The 20,884-nt window shown below is 36.1% G+C and overlaps 1 protein-coding gene across 1 annotated transcript in view; it reads left to right on the plus strand.

Moving 5' to 3' along the window:
- Positions 1-19,734, plus strand: part of LOC118906362 (WD repeat containing planar cell polarity effector) — a 409,302-nt gene extending 389,568 nt beyond the window's left edge. The window contains exon 19 of the mRNA XM_036873828.1: positions 19,366-19,734. Within this exon, the coding sequence (XP_036729723.1) occupies positions 19,366-19,416 (51 nt within the window). The 3' untranslated portion in view covers positions 19,417-19,734. The remainder of the gene's footprint in view (positions 1-19,365) is intronic.
- Positions 19,735-20,884: the final 1,150 nt, after the last annotated feature.

A 20,884-nucleotide genomic window follows, 5' to 3' on the forward strand; every position in this document is an offset into this window, starting at 1 on the left:
GTGGCTACATCCCTAAATAACATATTTAGTTTTACTTATTTCTAAACTTCATATAAACAAAAACATAGTGCATTCTTTGTGTTACATGCTTTTTTCATTCAATACTATGTTTTGGAAATATATCCATGCTGGTGTATATAGGTGTTAAGTTTATTCATTTCCATTGCCTATTGTATTCCACTGGATGAATGTCATAATTTATTCATCTACTCTACTGTTGATGGACATTTAGGTGGTTTCTAGCTTTTTCTATTACAAACAGTGCTGCTATGAACATTTTTCTACATATCCCTAGGGTATAGACCCAAGAATAGAATTTCTGGTGATAGGCAATGCACATCTTAAATTTTAATAAATAATTCCAAATTTTTCCCAAAGTAGTTTTACCAAGTTATATTTCCACTAGCGAAGTGTAAGAGATTCCATTGCTCTACAATCTAACACTTAGATTTAACATTCGTATTTCAACTTTTTTGCCATTCCTAGTATCTGTGAAATAGTTTCTTGTTGAGAATCTAATTTGCACTTGCCTAATTAATAATAAGGCTAAACATATGTTCATATGTTTCTGGTTATTTATGTTTCTTCTTTCTAGAAACGCCTATTCCTATCTTTCACTCATTTTTATTGGGTTCTTTGCCTTTTTCTCACTGATTTGGAGGAGTTCTTTACATATTCTGGAACTAATCCTTTGTTAATTAACTTCTCCCTGTTTGTTGCTTGTCTTGTCCCTGTCTTTATGGTTGTTAAAGAGAAATTCAACCACATTAAAGAATGTACCACCTTTTCCTTTATGGTATGTTTTTTATGTCTTGTTTAAGATGTCCTTCCCTCCTCCCAGTGTTATACAGATATTCTTCTGTTATTAAAGCTTTTGCTTTTCACATTTGTCTAATCCATTTACATAGTTCATTCCTTAGAGAAACCAGGTCATTTATTCTATATAATGCTTCATATTCTGGGTTTGGTTGATAGATTGCTCATTTAAATTGTTCTTCTGTCCCCGTTATTTCCTATACACTAGCATTTTAATCCATTTTCTTGCTTAAAGTGCAGCTTTCTAGGCAGTTTTTTACATCATATCATGAGGTACATAAATATTTGGTTGCCCCAAGTTTTAGTGATGCTATAATTGACCAACAGATTCAGACGGTATCTGATTCCTCCACTTAAAATTCCCCATCAAACTTTTACTTGGTGGTTTTAAAATACATTGGTGAACGCTGCCTGACAATTTTTTCATGGGGGATTCAAAAATAGGGATTTTCTAAGTCTATCATTTCACCTGTATTTATTACTTGCAATTCTTCTGTAAAATAATTTGTCCGTCATCAACTATTTGGTTTTCATGAAAGGAAGTTTAAAAAAGTTAGGATAAATGCTTGATTCTTTCCTTTTATTTATCAATATTCAGAGCAGAGATCAGCCAACTTTTTCCATAAAGGGCCAGATAGTAAATATTTTAGGCTTTGCAGACAATGTGGTCTCTGTCACAACGATTCAACTCTGTCATTATAGCAAATAAGCAACCATAGACAATGCTTGAATGAATAAAGATGTCTATGTTCCAATAAAACTTTATTTATGAATACTGAAAATTTGAATTTCATGTAATCTTCACATTATGAAATATTCTTCTTTTGATTTTTTTTCCAGCTATTTAAAATGTAAAAACTCTTCTTGGCTCTCAGGCCTTACAACAATAGGAGGTGGACGGGATTGGGGCTATAAGCCATAGCCTGCCAACCCCTTCTTTAGAGTTATGAATTGGTGCCCTAGCAACCTCCACACATCCAATGAGAGTGTGTGTGTGTGTGTGTATGTGTGTGTTAAAAATCTTTAAGAACCTGTGGATTTTTAGATGCTTGATGCACTCCAATCCCCTGTAGTCATTATCAGTTTTGACTCTCCAGTTGTTTCCCTTCATGTCGGCTCCTTTCTCCTTTTGATATGACCCAATTAGCCTTTGGCAACTGCCTTACTTTTATGGCGCAGCATGTACCTGACTCATATATTCCCTGCCTTAGACTTGGAATCTACTATTTCTCTACAGTTATAGCTTTTAGACTTTTTCAGTGAACACAAATACATATTTTTAAAAGGAAAAAAAAACATGAGTTTTAACTGATATTTCCAGTTTAAAATTAGGATGAAGAGGGGTTTATTTCATTTATTTGTGTTCTTTTTTCCTTGTAGTTCTTTTTTATGTTAAAAATCTTGGCCTCTAAAGATTAACTTTTTTTTTTGTTTAACTAAACATCAGTTCACTGAAACTGCTTTCACTTAGTCACCAATGACCTCTGAACTGCCAAGCCCAATGGACAAATTAGTACCTAACCCATCACAGATCTCTATACTATTTAACACTCTTGACTTTGCTTTTTATCTTGAAACATTTAACTTCCATCATACCACACTCAACTAGTTCTTCTACCTTGTTATTTCATCTCCTTCTGTAACTTTTTACTTGCCTCTAGCCTTTTCTTCTTTAAATTCTATATATTATCCCTTGACATTTTTATCAACTCTCAGGAATCAGCAGCAGAAAGACATTAATTGGTATCTTCAGCCCAGGCTTCATCCAAAGCTTCACACTGATACATCCTGCTCCTGCAAGCCACTGCAGACTAAGATAGCTGTCCCTTCTATGCAGTTCCACAGCATCCTTTGCTTCTCCTATCACCAGAAAGATCACTCTTTATTATCCCTTCTGATTTAATTGTCTCTCCCAAAGACTGTTTCTTTTTTTTTTTTTTAACATCTTTATTGGAGTATAATTGCTTTACAATCGTGTGTTAGTTTCTGCTTTACAACAAAGTGAACCAGTTATACATATACATATGTCCCCATATCTCTTCCCTCTAGACTATGTTTCTTAAAGGCATTATTTATGTCCATTTTGCTCACCATCTTATCATTAACAGCAGGCATGGAATTCTGTGGTCAATATTTGTCAAATAACATAGGTACAAATGAATGAATAAATATCTCTTTGACTAGAGTATATCTGTTAAAAGAAAAATTTCCACAGAAAATATATTGACATAACAAGCTTTTATTCAATGATTCATGAAGTGGGCAACATCCAATCTAGTAGACAGAAAGGAGCTCTGAATTGCTGTACAAAGTAAGAGATTTCATAGACCAAAGTGAGCAGGAACAAGGAAGTTATACTGGGCATTTGCTGATTGGTTAAAGCAGGGTTACTTTCCTTATATGTTGCAAAGGGAAGTCTTAGGTAACTTGTGCTGAGCAGGCAGGCACTGATTCATTGACCTAGACCTTCCTTTTCTAGAAGAGCCAAGCGCAGAAGCTTAGTTAAGTTTAGGTTGGCTGACATGGGGCTTAGCATGAATGACTCCATCTTGGACCTAACCTGGTTACTTTCACATATCTGAAACATAACATATCTAAAACCAAACTCATCGTTTTATCTTCCAGCCCCAAACTTGATCCTTCTCTCATATGGTTATTTATATGATTCTTGATTTCCTACAACCCAGCTACAGCTTATCAAACCAATCATCAAGTTCTGTTGATTGCTCCTAAATATTTCTAGAATCTAGTCCCATTGTAATTCAGATCTTAATTATCTGCATCTGGAATACTGCTTCCTAACTGATATCATTATCTTTAGTCTATCCTCACCACTGCCACCACTACCTCAAATATAGCTTTGTGGAGACAAAGCTACAAGAGTGATCTACCTATAATTCCCCTGCCTAAAACCCCATAGGATAAAGGCCAAGCTCCTTATTACGGTATATAAGACTCTCCATTACCCAACCTATGTCCTCCTCTCCAATTTCATCTCCTACTACTCTCCACCTGAGAGTCTGAGTCATTATATATCCCTAATACCTGTTATATCACTTGGCATACTAGAGGTGTCAATATGTCAATAAATATTAATTGAACCGAAGTAGACCTACTAGAACTATTTAGGTATCTTATCACTAACACTATTTTTTCCAATATTTTATTATGAAAAATTTCAGATATACAGAAAAGTTGTAAGACTTTGACAATAAACATACACAAACCTACTACCTAGATTCTACAGTTAATGTTTTATAGTAATTGCTTTATCATATATCTATCCATCAACCCGTCCTTCTATCAACTATCTTATATTTTGATACATTTCGAAGTAAGTTTCAGACATCTGTACACTTCACCCCTTTAAGCCACTTTAGCATGCATATCATTAACTGGAGTTTAATGTTTATTTACAATCCTTCCCCTCCCCCTATAAAATGTACAATTAAATGCACAAATCTTAAGTGTTCCATTATATAAGTGTGTATATATATATTATACATAACATATATTATATTATTACAGATTATCTATCTACCTATCTATTTCCATCAATCCCCAGAGGAATTTTAGCCAAACAATTTTCTTAAAGTTCATATTCTGCTCAGGCCTAAAGATAGTTTACAGTTAAAGTAAGGAGTGACACTATTTTTAATTACTGCTTATTTTAACCATGACCTAGCCTTAGGCTCATCAGAATATGGACTTTAATTTTAAGAAAAATTCTTTGGGTAAAATCCTCTGCGGAGTATATAGAGAAATCCAGATGCAAAGTTCTGTGATGCTTTGAATTAGCTTGCGGTCAAACCTTAATTACTACAGTAGATACATTTTTCTCTAATAGTATACATTACTGCCTCTTCACAACTTTTCAAGAAAAAGTTTGTCCTTCATATTTCCCTGTTCACATTCTCTTTTGTCAAAAAACATGAAAAGAGAATTGTGTTACCATGTCTTAATTCGAAATAACTACCATCTGAAGAAAAATTAGTATTAGTCTTCATGAAAACAAAAAATGCTCTGGCATTTTCCCCCTGCAATAAGAAAATATTAATTCGTCCTCACTTTTACAACTTATAAACCATCTTCACAGTGATTTTATTAACCTCAGGTGCCCTGCAATTTAGTAGACTGTTGTCTGATGGATGTGGTACACTTTAAGAAGATTCTTGCCCACTTTCTCCAGAACTATTTTGAAAAACATATTTAAACAGATGTTAACTGAGTTACAGTTAAGAGTCAGCCACAATGAAGAAAAAACAAATTAGAAAAAGTTATGAATAGTTAAAATGGTAAATTTTATGTATATTTCACCACAATTTAAAAAACAAAAGGAAAAAAAAAATGAAACCACTAGGGGTCTAGCTAGCTCCAGGGAAGATTCTGGCAGGGATTTCTGCTAATGACAAAAACTGAGGGAAAGAATGTGAGTTCTCTGTTAAACTTTAATCAATATATTTTAAAGAAGCTACCTTGGGTTGCATGTTGGAATGAGTTTCTAGGTATGGAGCATACCTCTTGTTCCCTACCACTGACTCTGGTCATGGACAAGTAAGTAACAAATCATGAAGTTTTACATCTAATTTGTCTTGCTGTACTACTCATTGGCATAGTGTCTGGAAATTTTGGAAATGGTAGAAACCCATTCTTTTTAATATGGAATTATGACAGATACAGCAATTTGCTGCTTATATTGCTCTTTCTGTCCTTAGAATCACCCAGGAGGGTTGAGCCTAGCCAGAAGAGAGTAGTACAGATAGAATAGAGTGTATATATGTATACAAATAGATATATCCCCAATATTTACAAATTGATAATTATCCACATTAATAAAGAGCACCTTATATAACTGGAGTAAAAGTATGCAATTTCTAAAAATGTGATAAAAAGTATCAATTTTTGTGTTCATTGATCCTTCTAACACAAAGTGTATTAATCTACTTGATGGATGACAACAGCCTCAAATATTTGTTGAGATGAAATAAGTGATAAACTATTCTCATACTTGTTTCCTCCAAAGAATGATTTTTTTAATATTTTAAAATGTATCAACATATTGCCTAAAGAGGTGAGTTACATAAAACATTAGTTAAAAAAAAGTGTGAACACAGCCATAACACAGTGATCAGTTTTCATAGATATAAACCAATTTATCTCATCTACTTTTTGAAAGATTTGAGGAAATTCCCAAAATTATTTCATAAACAATATCTAAAGTAAAATTACACAAAGCAAAAATCAATTAAAAGTTGCAAAGTAAGAGAGGTTGTTGAATATCTGGGCTGTATTACTCAAATTAAAATTGAGTTTAGCTCTGAATTTGGGGAGTCTAAGGCAAAAATGTGAAGTAGGCATACTTTGGGAGGCAAATGGTATAATAGAAATAATACAGGATTTATAAACAAAATATCTCAGTTCCAGTTTTATTCCACTGCTTCCTCACTGCCACACAACTTCCTTTTAATTGAAGTAGAGTTGATATACAATATTATATAAGTTTCAGGTGCACAACATAGTGATTCACAATTTTTAAAGATTATACTCTTGGGACTTCCCTGGTGGCTCAGTGGTCAAGAATCTACCTGCCAATGCAGGGGTTCGAGCCCTGTCCAGGAAGATCCCACATGCTGTGGAGTAACTAAGCCCATGTGCTGCAACTACTGAGCCAGTGCTCTAGAGCCTGTGAGCCACAACTACTGAGCCCACGTGCCACAACTACTGAAGCCTGTGCACCTAGAGCCCATGCACCGCAACAAGAGAAGCCACCGCAATGAGAAGCCCATGCACCACAACGCCACCGCTCTCCGCAACTAGAGAAAGCCTGTGTGCAGCAACAAAGACCCTACACAGCCAAAAATAAGTAAATAAATAAATAAATTTATTTTAAAAAGGATTATACTCTATTTATAGTTACTATAAAATATTGGCTATATTCCCTGTGTTGTACAATATATCCTTGCAGCTTATTTTATACATAATAGTTTGTACCCCTATCTTGCCCTTCCCTCCATTCCCTTTCCCCACTGGTAACCACTGGTTTGTTCTCTATATCCATGAGTCTACTTCTTTTTTGTTATATTCACTAGTTTGTTGCATTTTTTAGATTCCATACATAAGTGATATCATACAGTATTTGTCTTTCTCTCTGACTTATTTCACTTAGCATAATACCCTCCTAGTCCATCCATGTTGCTGCAAATGGCAAAATTTCATTCTCTGTTATGGCTGAGTAGTATTCCATTGTATATACCACATCTTATTTACCAGTTCATCTGTTGATGGACACTTAAGGTTGCTCCCATATCTTCACTATTGTAAATAATGCTGCTATGAACACTGGAGTACAGGTATCCTTTTGAATTTGTTTTCGTTTTCTTCAGATATATATACCCAAGAGTGGAATTGCTGGATCATATGGTAGTTCTATTTTTAGTTTTTTCAGCAACCGCCATAATGTTTTCCACAGTGGCTGCACCAATTTGAATTTCCACCAACAGTGTACAGGGTCCCCTTTTCTCTACATCCTCACCAACATTTCTTATTTGTGGTCCTTTAATGGTAGCCATTCTGAAAGATGAGAGGTAATATCTCATTGTGGCTTTGATTTTCATTTCTGTGATGCTTAGTGATGTTGAGCACCTTTTCGAGTGCCTGCTGGCCATCTGTATGTCTTCTTTGGAAAAATGTCTATTCAGGTCTTCTGCCCATTTTTTATGGGTTGTTTGTTTGATAATGAGTTGTATGAGCTGTACATATATTTTGGATATTAACCCTTTATCAGTCGTATCATTTGCAAATATTTTCTCCCATTCCATAGGCTATCTTCTCTTTCTGTCAATGGTTTCCTTTGCTGTGCAAAAGCTTTTAAGTTTAATTAGGTCCTATTTGTTTATTTTTCCTTTTGTTTCTTTGCCTTAGGAGACAGATCCAAAAGAAATATTGCTACAATTTATGTCAAAGAGTGTTCTGCCTGTGTTTTCTTCTAGGAGTTTTATGGATTCCGGTCTTAAATTTAGGTCTTTATTCCATTTTGAGTTTATTTTTGTATATGGTGTGAGAAAAATGTTCTAATTTCATTCTTCTACATGTAGCTTTCCCAGCACCACTTATTGAAGCGACTTTCTTTTCTCCATTGCATATTCTTGCCTCTTTTGTTGTAGATTAATTGACTGTAGTGTGTGGGTTTATTTCTGAGCTCTTTATTCTGTTCCACTGATCTGTTTCTGTGCCAGTACCATACTTTTCTTTTTCATTTTTTAATTGAAGTATAGTTGAAGTACAATACTATATAAGTTACAGGTGTACAATATAGTGATTCTCAGTTTTTAAAGGTTATATATATTCCAGGATTCCAAGATCATCAGCAACCTCACTGAGTGTTACTGGCAGCACATTCAATCTCTTAGTAAATAAATAGCAATGGTGATGAATTTTGATTGCTGTGAGTACATACTGTTTTGATTACTGTAGTTTTGTAGTAGAGCCTGAAGTCAGGGAGAGTGATACCTCCAACTCTCTTCTTTCTCAAGATTGTTTTGGATATTTAGGGTCTTTTGTGTTTCCATATAAATTTTTAAATTATTTGTTCTAGTTCTGTGAAAAATGCCACTGGCAATTTGATAGGGATTGCACTGAACTGCAGACTGCCTTGGGTAGTAAGTGTGGTCATTTTAACAATATTAATTCTTCCAATCCATGAAAAAGGCAAACCTTTTTCTTATTAAGGTATAGTTGATGTATAATATGTTTCAGGTGTACAACATAGTGATTCACAGTTTTTAATGGTTATACTCCATTTATAGTTATTATAAAATATTGGCTATATTTCCTATGTTGTACAATGTATTATTGTAGCTTATTTATTTTACATATATAGTAGTTTTTACCTCTTAATCCCTTACCCCTATCTTGCCCCACCCCCTTCCCTCTCCCCACTGATAATCACTAGTTTGTTCTCTATATCTATGAGTTTGGAAAATGGTATATCTTTCCATCTGTTTGTGTTTTATTCAATTTCTTTCATCAGTGTCTTACAGTTTTCCAAGTACAGGACTTTTACATCCTTAGGTAAGTTTATTCCTAGGATTTTTTTTTTTTTTTTTTTTTTTTTTTACTATAAATGAGATGTTTGCTTAATTTCTCTTTCTGATATTTTGTTGTTAGTGTATAGAAATGCAACAGATTTTTGCATATTAATTTTGTATCCTGCAACTTTACCAAATTTATTGATGAGCTCTTGTAATTTTTTGGTAGCATCTTAAGGATTTTCTAGGTAGAGTATCATGTCATCTGCAAACAGTGACAATTTTACTTCTTCCTTTCCAATTTGGATTCTTTTTATTTCTTTTTCTTGTCTCGTTGCTATGGCTAGGACTTCTAATATTATGCTGAATGAAACTGGCAAGAGTGGGCATCCTTGTCTTGTTCCTAATCTCAGAGAAAATGCTTTCAGCTTTTCACCGTTGAGTAAGATGTCAGCTGTGGGCTTATCATATACGACCTTTATTATGTTGAGGTATAGCCCCTCTATACCCACTTCTATCATAAATGGATGCTGAATTTTGTCAAAAGCTTTTTCTGCATCTATTGAGATGATCATATGGTTTTTACCTTTCAGTTTGTTAATGTGATGTATCACATTGATTGATTTGTGGATATTGAACCATCTTTGCATTCCTGGGATAAATCCCGCTTGATCATGGTGTATGATCCTTTTAATGTATTGTTGAATTCAGTTTGCTAGTATTTTGTTGAGGATTTTTGCATCTATGTTCATCAGTGATATCGGCCTATAGTTTCCTCTTTTTGTGTAGTATCTTTGTCTGGTTTTGGTATCAGGATGATGCTGGCCTCATAGAATGAGTTCAGAAGCATTCTTTCCTCGGCAATTTTTCAAAATAGTTTAGAACAATAGGTGTTAACTCTTCTCTCAATCTGGTAGAATTCACCTGTGAAGACATCTGGTTCTGGATGTTTATTGGGAGTTTTTTTTTCCTTATTATTATCAATATTACTGATTCAATTTCATTACTGATAACTGGTCCATTCATATTTTCTATTTGTTCCTGGTTCAGTCTTGGGAGATTGTACCCTTCTAGGAATTTGTCCATTTCTTCTAGGTTGTCCATTTTATAAACAAATAGTTGTTCATATTAATCTCTCATGATCCTTTGTATTTCTGTGGTGTTGGTTGCAACCTTTCCTTTTTCATTTCTGATTTTATTGATTTGGGCTCTCTCCCTTTTTCTCTCAATGAGCCTAGCTAAAGGTTTATCAATTCTATTTATCCTTTTACAGAACCATCTCTTAGGTTCATTGATTTTTCTATTGTTTTTTAGTCTCTATTTCATGTATTTCTGCTTTGATCTTTATAACTTTTCTTCTACTAACTGGGTTTTGTTTGGTTTTTTTCTAGTTACTTTAGGTGTAAGGCTAGGTTTATTTGAAATTTTTCTTGTTTTCTGCAGTAAGCTTGCATCACTATAAATTTCCCTCTTAGAACTGTTTTTGTTGCATCCCATAGATTTTGGATTGTTGTATTTTCATTTTCATTTGTCTCCAGGTATTTTTTTATTTACTCTTTGATTTCTTCAGTGATCCATTGGTTGTTTAGTAGCATATTGCTAGCCTCCACATGTCTGTGTATTTGTATTTTTTCCTTGTAGTTGATTCCTAGTCTCATGGTGTTGTGGTTGGAAAATTTGCTTAATGTGATTTCAAGTTTCCTAAATTTACCAAGGCTTGTTTTATGGCCTAGCCTGTGATCCATCCTGGAGCATGTCCCATGTGCACTTGAAAAGAATGTATATTCTGCTGCTTTTGGGTGGAATGTTATATATATATCAATTAAGTCCATCTGGTCTAAATGTGTCATTTAAGGTCACTGGTTCCTTATTGATTTTCTGTTTGCACAATCTATTGATGTAAATGGGGTGTTAAAGTCCCCTACTATTATTGTGTTACTGTTCATTTCTCCCTTTATGTCTGTTAATATTTGCTTTATGTATTTAGGTGCTCCTATGTTGGGTGCATATTTATTTACAATTGTTATATCTTCTTGTGTAACAGTCTTTGTCTTAAAAGTCTATTTTGTCTGATATATTTATTTCTACCCTGGCTTTCTTTTGATCGCCATTTGCATAGTAACCTTTTCCCATCCTCTCACTTTCAGTCTGTGTGTGTCTTTAGATCTGAAGTGAGTCTCTGGTAGGTGGCACATGTATAGGTCTTGTTTGTATCCATTCAGCCACTCTGTCTTTTGATTGGGGTAGCCTATTTATAATTAAAGTAATTATCTATATATATACATTCTTACTGCCACTTTGTTAATTGGTTTTGGGTTGTTTTTGTCTTTTCTCTTTGTTCCTTTCTTCTTCTTTGTTCTATTTTCTTGTGATTTGATGACTATCTTTAGTGTTACACTTGGATTCCTTTCTCTTTTTTTGTGTGTGTATTTATTATAGATTTTTGGTTTGTGGTTACCAGAAGGTTTATATATAGCAATCTCTTTATATATACATGTGTTTAAGTTGCTGATCTCTTAATTTCAACCACATTTTAACAACCCTGCATTTGTACTCTCCTCCTCTCACAATTACTTTTTGTGATGCTACGTTTTACATTGAATTGTTTTGTGTATCCGTTAACTGCTTATTGTGGATATAGATGATTTCACTATTTTTGTTTTTTAATTTTCCTACTACCTTGTACATGGTTGATTTTCTACTTTTACTGTATGTTTGCCTTTACCAACGAGCTTTTTCCTTTTCGTAATTTTCATGTTTCTTTGGCCTTTTCTTTTTCACTTTAACGTATCTTGTAAAGCTGGTTTGGTGGTGCTGAACTCTTTTAGCTTTTGTGTATCTGTAAAACTTTTGATCTCACCATCAAATCTGAATGAGAGCCTTGCCAGATAGAGTATTCTTGGTTGTAAGCTTTTCCTTTTCATCACTTTAAATATATCATGCCACTCCCTTCTGGCCTGAAGAATTTCTGCTGAAAAGTCAGCTGACAGCTTTATGGGAGTTCCTTTGCATGTAACTTGTTGCTTTTCCCTTGCTGCTTTTAATATTCTGTCTTTATCTTTAATTTTTGACATATTAATTACAATGTATCTTGGTGTGTGTTGATCCTGTTTAGGACTCCGTGTTTCCAGGACTTGGATATCTGTTTCCTCTCCCAGGTTAGGGAAATTTTCAGCTATATAGTCTTCAAATATGTTCTCAGACCCTTTCACTCTTCTTCTGGGACCCCTATAATTCAAATGTTAGTATGCTTAATGTTGCCCAGAGGTCTCTTAAACTGTCCTCGTTTCTCTTCATTCTTTTTTTCTGTTCAGCGTCATTGGTTTCCACTATCCTGTTCTCCAGCTCACTGACCTGTTCCTCTGTATCATTTAGTCTACCATTGATTCCTTCTAGTGTATTTTTCATTTCACTATTGTATTCTTTATCTCTTTTTGGTTGTTCTTTATATTTTCCAACTCTAATCAACTTCTCACTCTGTGTGTCCATTTTTCTTCCAAGTTATTTGATCACCTTTACAATCATTATACTGAACTCTTTCTCAGGGAGATTGCCTATCTCCACTTAGTTCTTCTTTTGGGGTTTTATCTTGTTTCGTTATTTGGAACACATTCCTCTGTTGCCCCATTTTGCCTAACTTGCTGTTTTATTTCTATGTATCTGGTATGTTGGTTACATTTCCTGTCCTTGAAGAAGTGCCCTTTTGTAGGAGATGTCCTATGCATCCCACCAGTGCACTTCCCTCTCGTCGCCAGAGCTATATGCTCTAGGGGTGTCCCCTACATGAGCTGTGTGGCCCCTTCTACTGTAGTGGGCTGACTAATGTGGGTGGTCTGGTAGGCTTGGTTGGTCCCTGGTCCAGTTGGTTGCCAAGCCCTGCCTTGTGTGGAAGCTGCCAACTGCTGGTTGGCAGGGCTCTGTCACAAGGCAGCTGGCTATGAAACCCTAGGGGGCCCCAGGGTGAGTACTGGCTCACTGGAGGCTGGAGTCTGGGTCCAGAAAATCCTGGGGCTGGTGCCCACCCAGCAGTGGATGAAACCAGGTCCTGGAGCTAATGCCAGCCCATGCTGAGCCAAATCCTAGGGTCTGGCTGCAGGGCCCAGGGGTCCCAGAGCTGGTGTCAGACTGCTGGTGGGTGCGGCCTGTTCCTGACACAGCTGGCTGCAGTGTCCAGGGTGTCTAGAAACTTGTGTTGACCTGCTGGTGGGCGGAGCTGGGGGCTGGTGCTGCCCTGCTGGTGGGCAGGCTGGTTCCACAGGCTGCCTGGTTGTTGTTGCCCTGGGGCTGGTGTTCGCATGCTGATGGATGAGGCTGGTTCCCAGGATCTCTGGCTGCAAGGCCCTGGGGGGTTCCTGGGTTTAGTGCCTACAAGATGGTGTGTGGGGCTGAGTCCTGGGCCTTGGTGGGCAGGGCCATGTCCAGGAGCAGCTGTGGGCTCAGGGGGTCTTAAGTTAGCCTGTCTGCTGGTGGGTGGGGCTGTGTCCCCGCCCAGTTAATTGCCTGGCCTGAAGCGTCACAGTACTTACTGGTGCCTACATGCTGTTGGGCAGAGGCCAGGCTGGGTCCTGAGGTTAATTAGCTAGAGGGAGAATTCCAAAATGGCGCTTGCCAGCACCAGTGTCCATGTGGTAGAATAAGTTCCCCAAAATGGCTGCCACCAGTTTCTGTGTCCCCAGGGTGACCTCTAGTTGCCTCTTGCCTCTCTGGAAGACTAAGATCAACAGGTTGGTCTGATCCAGGCTCCTTTCAAATAACTGCTTCTGCCCTGGTTGGGGCTTGTCTTCCCAGCACAGGCTCCTCGGGCAAGGGAGCCCGACATGGGGCTCAGAGCTCTCAGTCCTTTAGGAAGAACGTCTGCAATTGTAATTATCCTCCTGTTTGTGGGTTGCCCACCTGGGGGTATGGAACTTGACTATACCGCAACTCCATTCCTCCTGCCCATCTCGTGGTAGTTCCTCCTTTATATCTTTAGTTGTAGAAGATCTTTCCTGGTAGGTTCTGGTCTTTTTCATCAATAGTTTTTCTGTAAATAGTTGTAATTTTGGTGTGCCCATGAGAGGAGGTGAGCTCAGGGTCTTTCTCTTCTGCCATCTTGGCTGATCTCCCCCTGCCACACACTTCTTTATACCTATTCCCTAATTTGTAAAATGAAAATAGTTATACTTACTAACATCACAGGATTGATATGTTAAATTAGGTAATGCGAAAGGATTTTATTAACTCCAAAACACTGCTCATTATTATTGCTCTTATTGACTTACTTTTTTAAAGTATGCAAATAGTAAATTCTTCTGGATAGAAACATTTTTCTAGCACTGGATTTCACACTCAAAAACTGTGTTAGAAAACTGAAAAACAAACTAAACATGTCTTCATGTAGGGTTTTGAAAAAGACAAAAATCCTATTCACATGATGTTTTTATTATAAATCTTCTATAAATGCTGAGGGAATTACATTGAATAATAATTCAGTGAAGACAATTCTGTGGAAAGGTGAGATGACATGTTCTAAGTACATTCCTTTCTGATTGTTTACTTAACACAGAAGTAGTTGGAAAGTTAGTTAGCTTATCTACAAACTTGTCTCTCATAAGTACCAGAAGCCTCAAGCTAGCCTTTGGCAAGTGCTAGACTGTAGTCAGTGAGATTTCATTTTCTAGAAAGAACATCAAGCACCACAACTCTGGAATGCTGATTAAGAAGAAATTGCTATATGATACCAAATATGTGAAAAGGAGAGTTAATATTCAACAGTGAAACTTGAATAACTTGACAACTTTATCAGGAAAGCTTCTCCTGCTGTGTAGAGGTGAACTATGGCATCCGTTAAATGACAGGAATAGGCAATCCTAGGAGTTAATCATAAAACAGCCTGTGGAACACATGTTGTTAGGCATAAAAAAGTGGGGAAAGTACTAGAGAGGGAAATAAGAACTTAATTCTAATCCCAACTCTGCCACTAAGTGAGTGACTTTGGACAAAACACTTATCCCACATGAGCCTCAGTTTCCTCAACTGTAAAATGAAAGAATTTCAGATTAGAAAACTTCAAGGTTTCTTCTGTCTCTAAAATAGTATACTTCTGGGATTTAATTACTGTTGAGCCAAATCAGAAACTTTATAAGAGACCATCAGTAACACAGGGGAAACCTAACATTAAATAATGAGATGATCACTTAGTGTATTAAAAAAGGGTATTTATATTAATTAAATGAGCAACATGTCAAAATCTACTTTGTAGCAAAGCAAACCTTAACTTGTCTGTAGAATTTGCTTACAAAAGTCTGTGTACGTTTCAAAGAAAGTGACCTGGTATCACCCAACATTAGGTAACAGCAATAGGGTGTGGCTCAGAAAATGTACTTAACTATATGTAGAAATCAAATGAGGGCCTGGGGAAAACCCTTTTGTTGAAGTAAATTATTACAAGAATTAACATGTAGCATTCAGTCAAGGGTAAGCACAATTTCAGCATGTAATAAAATGAAGATCGGCCTCTGTTGAAACCACCACTTCCGGTTACCAAACAAAATCACTTCCTCCCAAACTAGGAAAGAAACAAAGCAAAACTACCAATTCTAGAGTGTTTATCCAAAAGCCTAAAATTTCATAAACTTTGGTACAATAATTCCATTTCTACAGCTCTATACCAAGGAAATAATCCTAAACACAGAAAAAACTTCATGCCTAAGAATGTCTATCATAGGGTTATTTATAAAAAAGAAGAAATTGGGAACAATATAAATTTAACCAAAAAGAGGAATGGTTAAGTAAAGCTATAGTAATTAATATAATAAAATTTAGCCACTGAAAACAAAGACTTTGTGGGAGCGTTGAGAAGTGTTTAAAGTAAGGCCAAAAAACTCAAAAGCCAAATACAGTAAGTCTCCTACACACGAACCTTCAAGTTGCAAACTTTTAAAGATGCGAACGTGCATTTGCATGTCCAATCACATAAGGTAGTTCACGTGTCTGGCGTACATTGTCACGTGCGTGTATCCTCTACAAGTGGTTGTGCTTTTGTGTACTTTATTGTACAGTATTGTATAGAGTACAGTAGTACAGTATCTTTATTTCAAGGCCAGGATGTCCAGAAGCAAGCCTTAAAGGAGTGGTGACATAGCTGGTACTGCTAAGAAGCGCCAGGCAATAACAATGGAATCTGCTGTGCAACAGGAGGAGCTTACTAATGAGGACCTGATGGAATTGGAGGCCCAGATAAAGGACAAAGACAGACAAGAGAAAGAAGAAGTAACTGAAGACCCGAAGAGATTCACGACACAGGAAATGGCAAGGGGATTTTCTTTGAGGAGGCACTATTAGTTTTTGAGGCACAGGACGGAAACATAGAACAGTACACAAAGGTTGCAGCAGCCGTTCAAAATGCAATCCAGTGCTACCGTGTCATCTATGACAAGAAAAAAAGGGCTACTACCCAGACATCACTGGATCGTTTATTCAAGAGGGTAGATAGAATTGAATCCAGCAAGGAACAAGAACCTGTGCCATCAACGTCAGGCGTGAGTGAAATTGCATCTTGCCCTCCATCTCCTATTGCTGATGATCCTTCAGTTCTACCATCTCCCACCTCTTCTCCCTCCTCCAGCCAATAACTCTTCTTGCCTGTTCACTTGATGCCAGCCCCTGTATGCCAGCTGTTGTACTGTACTACTGTACTTTTCAGGGTACTGTAAGATTAAAAATGTTTTATTTTTTGTGTTTATTCTTTATGCATTATTTGTGTGAAAAGTAGTATAAACCTATTACGGTACAGTACTGTATAGCCAAGTGTGTTAGTTGGGTGCCTAGGCTAACTTTGTTGGACTTACAAACAAATTGGGCTTAAAAACTCACTCTCAGAACGGAACTCGTTTGTATGCAGGGGACCTACTGTATGTACAGAACTGCACATACAATATGCTTTCAGCTGTGTTTAAAAAAATAAGTAAAACATATATGTGGAAAAAAGTGACGGGAAACAAATACACATTAAACCATAGTTTTATATGACTGGTGGGACTGTGGGTAAATTTTAGTACCTTTCTATGTTTCAAATTTTATTTAATGAATATACTTTATCTTTAATAATGATTATACAATGGAGTATACAAAATACATTATTGCATTACGCATTAAAATATTCCTCTAAGGTAAATAGGGTACAAGTTAAGGTTATTTAGCATGGAATACACAGTCATGGAAACCTTGGAAATGTCTAGAAGTAAGTCTTTTAAAAATAAAATGGATTTTAAAGGAAATCCTTCAAAAGAAAAAAAAAAAAAATTTAAGTCCTGGGAGATCACTGAGAAATTAATTCTATGATTTTTACTTTTTTAAATGTTAAGTCCTAATGTAAGACAGGCTTTAAGGCCTGGATAGAAGGCACCAAAGAACATCAAGAATGGCTGAACCAGATGACACTTCTTGGGTAATGCAAAGTCTGGCCTTCCAGCAACGATTATAACCAGATATTAGGAAAATAAAATAATTTACCTAGGATCTCTGCCAGTCAGTGTACAAGACCAAAAGCTAAATCCAGGTTTCTTGACCATTCTAGTGGTATAGAAAATAGACTTTGTATGGCAGCTTATAAACCAAGAGATGGAGCTTAATATTTTTAAAATATCAGTGCTTACAATGTTTTTTGTTTTTAAATTAAAAGCTACCTAAACCCCCTGAACTTGCCAGCACACACACAAGCCTCAGGCAATATTAAATTACTCATTCTTCTTGTTACTTCTTTTTCCAGGTTGGGGTGTGTGTGTGTGTGTATGTGTGTGTGTAAATCAGGATCCACAGGCACATGCATACATACAAGTTTCCCTTACCTGCCAGCCCCACACCTGTTTTCTTTGAGATATGACTACTTAAAATAGAATAATGTAATGACTTTCTGAAAGGCTTCTTTTAGTAAAAAGAACTTTCAAGATATAGCTTAAGGAATAAAATTTTAAATAATTTTTAATAAGAGAAATGTCTCCAGTTATGACATGTTAGTTTAAATATTAACCATCATGCCTACTCTCTTTACCTTTCCCCTTTACCATTTCAACTCTAATTAGGTTATCTCCAAACTTTCAAAAATGTCCCCACTGTATTGTTTTTTCAAATAAAATTACTCACATTTAGTCTTACATTTAAACACTCTCCAACTTCAGAATCCTATCATAAAATCCTCTGTTTTTCTATACTTGATAGAGTTGGTGGGGAGATGTGAAAGACAGAAAGAATAAGAAATGGGAAATGGATGAGATTCTTGTTAGTATCTCTTTGTAGCTTCATACTGTTTTATAAAGGGCTTATAAACACACGATCTTTTCTATGAACCAGTATCTCAGGAGCCACTATTAAATCTTCAGTAAAACATCAAAATTAAGAAATATATGCTTGGGACTTCCCTGGTGGCACAGTGGTTAAGAATCCACCGGCCAATGCAGGGGACACAGGTTCAATCCCTGGTCTGGGAAGATCCCACATGCCGTGGAGCAACTAAGCCCATGAGCCACAACTACTGAGTCCACGTGCCACAACTACTGAAGCCCATGTGCCTAGTAGTCCATGCTCCACAACTAGAGAAGCCACCACAACGAGAAGCCTGTGCACCACATTGAAGAGGAGCCCCCACTCACCGCAACTAGAGAAAGCCCACGCACAGCAAAGAAGACCCAACAGAGCCAAAAATAAATAAATAAATAAATTAATTAATTAATTAAAAAAAAAAAGAAATATATGCTACATGGGACCTTTTAGAACAGACAGTATTGTAAAATCAAATAGGTGGGGACTTTCCTGGTGGTCCAGTGGTAAAGAATCCACCTTCCAATGCAGGGGATGTGGGTTCGATCCCTGGTCAGGGAACTAAGATCCCACATGCCGTGGGGCAACTAAGCCCGCATGCCACAACTACTGAGCTCGCACAACTCAACTAGAGCCCGCGAGCCACAAACTAGAGAACCCACGTGCTCTGGACCCCATGCGCCACAACTACAGAGCCCACGCACCCTGGAGCCTGCATGCCACAACTAGTGAAGAGAAAAAAAACCTGCACGCCACAACTAGAGAGAAGCTCGCGTGCCACAAAGAAAGATCCTGCATGCCTCAACGAAGATCCCATGTGCCGCAACTAAGACCCAACGCAGCAAAAATAAATAAAATAAAAATAAATAAATAATAAATCTTAAAAAAAAATCAAATAGGTGGAATCACAAATAAAGACCCACAGTATGCAACATTTCAGATGCTTCCAAATTTCAACTAACATCTTATCCTTCCTTCTTTAATGTCTTATGCTTCGTATGTTATTTCTCTTCACTGATTTTTATAAACACTCTAGCAAAATTTTAAGAGTAAGATAAATACACAGTTCTCTTGTTTACACATATACAATTCATTTTAAACTTTTTATTGTTTCACTGTTTTTAAATATTTAAATTAAGAATATTAAAGATATAAATATTAAGTCAATTATTTTTTACTCTCTGCTTAAACATGATTTTAATTGTTTCTATCTGTTTACTTTCAGGAAATCGGAGATGGTGGTTCTCTCAGAATGGTTCACTTCGGTTTGGTATAAATAAGGAACTTGGTTTTTATTTTTAAAAAACCCACATTTTTCACATCTAAACTTTTTCATGGCCTGATATAGATTAAAATCTCCCTAATATGAATTAAAAAGAGGAGAGATAATATGAATTAGTTAAAACATTTAAATTCAGAGTATTTTCAAAGTAAAGTTTTATTAGTTTCAAAAACATGCAGCATAACAGCAAAGTCATCTTAAGTAAAAGTTTTTAACTTACTTATTTTCAATAATGTAAAATTTCTGAAGTTCCTTAAATTGTACATTATTAGGTGCTTCAAAAGTAGGATATTTAAACTTGGTTCTCCCAAGTATTTTAAACATCTCCTCTTGTGATATTGTTTATATTATTAATTTGCATGATGAATAAAGTATTTATTAAGCGAAAAGTTCAGCCCAGGCCCATTGTTGGAAGACAATTTTCCATGGGTCTCTTGAATTACTGATAATGAGGCACTGACTGCCCCTTGGAACACAGATACTATCTCCTTCTGGAGCAATATGCTTACAACCTGTTATAAAAGGTTTGAATTCTCTAAGCTCAGAGTTCCTACCCTTTACACAGCCCAATGAGTGTGCGTCACCTGGCCCTCTTCACATCACCCTGTGGGAATGGGACTTAGGAAATCAATGCCCACCCTGCAAAAAAATGTTGATACTCTAGCAACTATTGCTGTAAGTAATAAACTCTCTTTTGTCTGTGACCCAGAGTCTCATGTCTTCTACCAGCATGAAACTGTAGTTTGATAACTTGTTGGCTTGCAAGTAGGGTAAAAACCTCAGACCCTTCACAGTTCTTGATCCCCATTCATTAGCAGGTAGCACATATTTCACAACCGTAAATGTCTATAATAATCAACATCTTTTTCAAATATTGTATATGAGGTACATTATATATTTAAATCTTATAGTTAAGAGTTAATTAGATTGAAGTCTTTTGTACTTCAGATTTTTCTCCCTACTTCCTATTCCTCTGTACCACTACCAGAGGATACAATACAGAAAGGAGGTGAAACCCAAATTAGATTTTTCAACATGCTCTGGAAAAGTTTTAGTATTACATAGTACCTGAACCATACTAAAAAGAAATGAAAAGTTACCAGCAAATTTCCTTTTTACTATTCCTATCTTTCTTTAGCATAATAATCAAAAGTTAACAGATTTTTTAAAGAAAACATTATATTGAGAAAAACATGGCTTTGTCAAGAATGCAACAATTTCTCCAGATTTTCTAGTAAACAGTCATTAACCAGAAATACAAAACACATTTTCTGATCTACCATATCCTTTTGTTCATTTGGCCACTGTCTAGAGACTGGCAGAAAAGTTCAGTACTGTTTCTAGGTCCTTTGTGAGTAGACCATAGTTCATACTAAAAAGTAAAAATTTAAATGAGATATTAAGATAAAATATGGATATAAATAAAATTATTTTGTTCTATATAATGATGATGATGGTAGGT

The sequence above is a fragment of the Balaenoptera musculus genome, chromosome 13 (genome assembly GCF_009873245.2).
Source record: "Balaenoptera musculus isolate JJ_BM4_2016_0621 chromosome 13, mBalMus1.pri.v3, whole genome shotgun sequence".
Classification (NCBI taxonomy): domain Eukaryota; kingdom Metazoa; phylum Chordata; class Mammalia; order Artiodactyla; family Balaenopteridae; genus Balaenoptera; species Balaenoptera musculus.